The following is a 5,000-nucleotide window of genomic DNA, read 5'->3' as shown; positions in this document are numbered from 1 at the left end:
CCCCAACTCTAGTGAACATCAGACTAAACGCCAGTTAAATCCAGTCTCTGATGTCCACAACTCTAGTGAACATCAGAACCTCAGTTAAATCCAGTCTCTGATGTCCCCAACTCTAGTGGCCATCAGGACCTCAGTTAAATCCAGTCTCTGATGTCCCCAACTCTAGTGAACATCAGAACCTCAGTTAAATCCAGTCTCTGATGTCCCCAACTCTAGTGGCCATCAGGACCTCAGTTAAATCCAGTCTCTGATGTCCACAACTCTAGTGAACATCAGAACCTCAGTTAAATCCAGTCTCTGATGTCCCCAACTCTAATGGCCATCAGAACCTCAGTTAAATCCAGTCTCTGATGTCCACAACTCTAGTGAACATCAGACTAAACGCCAGTTAAATCCAGTCTCTGATGTCCACAACTCTAGTGAACATCAGACTAAACGCCAGTTAAATCCAGTCTCTGATGTCCCCAACTCTAGTGGCCATCAGACTAAACGCCAGTTAAATCCAGTCTCTGATGTCCCCAACTCTAGTGGCCATCAGACTAAACGCCAGTTAAATCCAGTCTCTGATGTCCCCAACTCTAGTGGCCATCAGAACCTCAGTTAAATCCAGTCTCTGATGTCCACAACTCTAGTGGCCATCAGACTAAACGCCAGTTAAATTCAGTCTCTGATGTCCCCAACTCTAGTGAACATCAGAACCTCAGTTAAATCCAGTCTCTGATGTCCCCAACTCTAGTGGCCATCAGACTAAACGCCAGTTAAATCCAGTCTCTGATGTCCCCAACTCTAGTGGCCATCAGACTAAACGCCAGTTAAATCCAGTCTCTGATGTCCACAACTCTAGTGAACATCAGAACCTCAGTTAAATCCAGTCTCTGATGTCCACAACTCTAGTGAACATCAGAACCTCAGTTAAATCCAGTCTCTGATGTCCCCAACTCTAGTGGCCATCAGACTAAACGCCAGTTAAATCCAGTCTCTGATGTCCACAACTCTAGTGAACATCAGAACCTCAGTTAAATCCAGTCTCTGATGTCCACAACTCTAGTGAACATCAGAACCTCAGTTAAATCCAGTCTCTGATGTCCACAACTCTAGTGGCCATCAGACTAAACGCCAGTTAAATCCAGTCTCTGATGTCCACAACTCTAGTGGCCATCAGACTAAACGCCAGTTAAATCCAGTCTCTGATGTCCCCAACTCTAGTGGCCATCAGAACCTCAGTTAAATCCAGTCTCTGATGTCCCCAACTCTAGTGAACATCAGAACCTCAGTTAAATCCAGTCTCTGATGTCCACAACTCTAGTGAACATCAGAACCTCAGTTAAATCCAGTCTCTGATGTCCCCAACTCTAGTGAACATCAGAACCTCAGTTAAATCCAGTCTCTGATGTCCACAACTCTAGTGAACATCAGAACCTCAGTTAAATCCAGTCTCTGATGTCCCCAACTCTAGTGGCCATCAGAACCTCAGTTAAATCCAGTCTCTGATGTCCCCAACTCTAGTGAACATCAGAACCTCAGTTAAATCCAGTCTCTGATGTCCCCAACTCTAGTGAACATCAGAACCTCAGTTAAATCCAGTCTCTGATGTCCCCAACTCTAGTGGCCATCAGAACCTCAGTTAAATCCAGTCTCTGATGTCCACAACTCTAGTGAACATCAGAACCTCAGTTAAATCCAGTCTCTGATGTCCACAACTCTAGTGAACATCAGACCAAACGCCAGTTAAATCCAGTCTCTGATGTCCACAACTCTAGTGAACATCAGACTAAACGCCAGTTAAATCCAGTCTCTGATGTCCCCAACTCTAGTGGCCATCAGACTAAACGCCAGTTAAATCCAGTCTCTGATGTCCCCAACTCTAGTGGCCATCAGACTAAACGCCAGTTAAATCCAGTCTCTGATGTCCCCAACTCTAGTGGCCATCAGAACCTCAGTTAAATCCAGTCTCTGATGTCCACAACTCTAGTGGCCATCAGACTAAACGCCAGTTAAATTCAGTCTCTGATGTCCCCAACTCTAGTGAACATCAGAACCTCAGTTAAATCCAGTCTCTGATGTCCCCAACTCTAGTGGCCATCAGACTAAACGCCAGTTAAATCCAGTCTCTGATGTCCCCAACTCTAGTGGCCATCAGACTAAACGCCAGTTAAATCCAGTCTCTGATGTCCACAACTCTAGTGAACATCAGAACCTCAGTTAAATCCAGTCTCTGATGTCCACAACTCTAGTGAACATCAGAACCTCAGTTAAATCCAGTCTCTGATGTCCCCAACTCTAGTGGCCATCAGACTAAACGCCAGTTAAATCCAGTCTCTGATGTCCACAACTCTAGTGAACATCAGAACCTCAGTTAAATCCAGTCTCTGATGTCCACAACTCTAGTGAACATCAGAACCTCAGTTAAATCCAGTCTCTGATGTCCCCAACTCTAGTGGCCATCAGACTAAACGCCAGTTAAATCCAGTCTCTGATGTCCACAACTCTAGTGGCCATCAGACTAAACGCCAGTTAAATCCAGTCTCTGATGTCCCCAACTCTAGTGGCCATCAGAACCTCAGTTAAATCCAGTCTCTGATGTCCCCAACTCTAGTGAACATCAGAACCTCAGTTAAATCCAGTCTCTGATGTCCCCAACTCTAGTGGCCATCAGACTAAACGCCAGTTAAATCCAGTCTCTGATGTCCCCAACTCTAGTGAACATCAGAACCTCAGTTAAATCCAGTCTCTGATGTCCACAACTCTAGTGAACATCAGAACCTCAGTTAAATCCAGTCTCTGATGTCCCCAACTCTAGTGGCCATCAGAACCTCAGTTAAATCCAGTCTCTGATGTCCACAACTCTAGTGAACATCAGAACCTCAGTTAAATCCAGTCTCTGATGTCCCCAACTCTAGTGAACATCAGAACCTCAGTTAAATCCAGTCTCTGATGTCCCCAACTCTAGTGGCCATCAGAACCTCAGTTAAATCCAGTCTCTGATGTCCCCAACTCTAGTGGCCATCAGAACCTCAGTTAAATCCAGTCTCTGATGTCCACAACTCTAGTGGCCATCAGACTAAACGCCAGTTAAATCCAGTCTCTGATGTCCACAACTCTAGTGAACATCAGAACCTCAGTTAAATCCAGTCTCTGATGTCCCCAACTCTAATGGCCATCAGAACCTCAGTTAAATCCAGTCTCTGATGTCCACAACTCTAGTGAACATCAGAACCTCAGTTAAATCCAGTCTCTGATGTCCACAACTCTAGTGGCCATCAGACTAAACGCCAGTTAAATCCAGTCTCTGATGTCCACAACTCTAGTGAACATCAGACTAAACGCCAGTTAAATCCAGTCTCTGATGTCCACAACTCTAGTGAACATCAGACTAAACGCCAGTTAAATCCAGTCTCTGATGTCCACAACTCTAGTGAACATCAGACTAAACGCCAGTTAAATCCAGTCTCTGATGTCCCCAACTCTAGTGGCCATCAGACTAAACGCCAGTTAAATCCAGTCTCTGATGTCCCCAACTCTAGTGGCCATCAGACTAAACGCCAGTTAAATCCAGTCTCTGATGTCCCCAACTCTAGTGGCCATCAGAACCTCAGTTAAATCCAGTCTCTGATGTCCCCAACTCTAGTGGCCATCAGAACCTCAGTTAAATCCAGTCTCTGATGTCCCCAACTCTAATGGCCATCAGAACCTCAGTTAAATCCAGTCTCTGATGTCCACAACTCTAGTGGCCATCAGAACCTCAGTTAAATCCAGTCTCTGATGTCCACAACTCTAGTGAACATCAGACTAAACGCCAGTTAAATCCAGTCTCTGATGTCCCCAACTCTAGTGGCCATCAGACTAAACCTCAGTTAAATCCAGTCTCTGATGTCCCCAACTCTAGTGGCCATCAGACTAAACGCCAGTTAAAGGGTGACAGTATCTCAGACATGGAGACCATCTGGGACTGAAGACACAATCAATCATATATCGTCTATTTCCTGTGTGGTAAACGCAAGCACACACACACACACGAGCACACACGAGCACACACACACACACACACAAGTTACAGAATAGAAGTGGAGGTGTCTCCGGTCGGGACCCGGCTCATGTGTGTGTCTAACCTTCTCGTGTGTGTGTGTGTGTGTGTGTGTCTAATCTTCTTGTGTGTGTGTGTGTGTGTCTAACCTTCTCGTGTGTGTGTGTGTGTGTGTGTGGTGTGTGTGTGTGTGTGTGTGTGTGCGGCCTGTACTCTACCCACCCTCCCGTGTAGGGGTGAGTCCAGGTCCTCCTCTGTGCCGCAGGGGGAGGTGTCTCCGGTCGGGACCCGGCTCACTGCCATCTCAGCGTGACCTTTGCCCTGCGGTCCCTTCATCCTGACAAACTCCATGTTGTTGTACTTATAGAAGCCAAATGACATGCGCTGGGCCATCTTAGCTGCCACGCTCACCTACAAACAAACAAAGACAGAACAGAAAATAAAGACTTCATATGGACTGTTTTCAATCTTGTCATGTACAGTTGAAGTCGGAAGTTTACATACACCTTAGCCAAATACATTTAAACTCAGTTTTTCACAATTCCTGACATTTAATCCTAGTAGAAATTCCCTGTCTTAGGTCAGTTAGGATCACCACTTTATTTTAAGAATGTGAAATGTCAGAATAATAGTAGAGAGAATGATTTATTTCAGCTTTGATTTCTTTCATCACATTCCCAGTGGGTCAGAAGTCTACATGCACTCAATTAGTATTTGGCAGCATTGCCTTTAAATTGTTAAACTTGGGTCAAACGTGTCGGGTAGCCTTCCACAAGCTTCCCACAATAATGTGGGTGAATTCTGGCCCATTCCTCATGACAGAGCTGGTGTAACTGAGTCAGGTTTGTAGGCCTCCTTGCTCGCACACGCTTTTTCAGTTCTGCCCACACATTTTCTATAGGATTGAGGTCAGGGCTTTGTGATGGCCACTCCAATACCTTGACTTTCTTGTCCTTAAGCCATTTTGCCACAACTT

At 45.5% G+C, this 5,000-nt stretch overlaps 1 protein-coding gene across 1 annotated transcript in view; it reads right to left on the bottom strand.

The window, feature by feature from the left end:
• kiaa0930 (KIAA0930 ortholog) overlaps positions 1–5,000 on the bottom strand; it is a gene marked incomplete at its 5' end in the record, with an annotated part of 80,565 nt that overhangs the window by 8,102 nt on the left and 67,463 nt on the right. The window contains one exon of the mRNA XM_045218370.1: positions 4,247–4,435. Coding sequence (XP_045074305.1) covers positions 4,247–4,435 — 189 coding nt within the window. The remainder of the gene's footprint in view (positions 1–4,246; positions 4,436–5,000) is intronic.

This window comes from Coregonus clupeaformis, unplaced genomic scaffold (assembly GCF_020615455.1).
Source record: "Coregonus clupeaformis isolate EN_2021a unplaced genomic scaffold, ASM2061545v1 scaf1529, whole genome shotgun sequence".
Taxonomy (NCBI): domain Eukaryota; kingdom Metazoa; phylum Chordata; class Actinopteri; order Salmoniformes; family Salmonidae; genus Coregonus; species Coregonus clupeaformis.
Note: the sequence above shows the minus strand (reverse complement) of the source record. Positions and strands in the feature narration are given on the sequence as shown.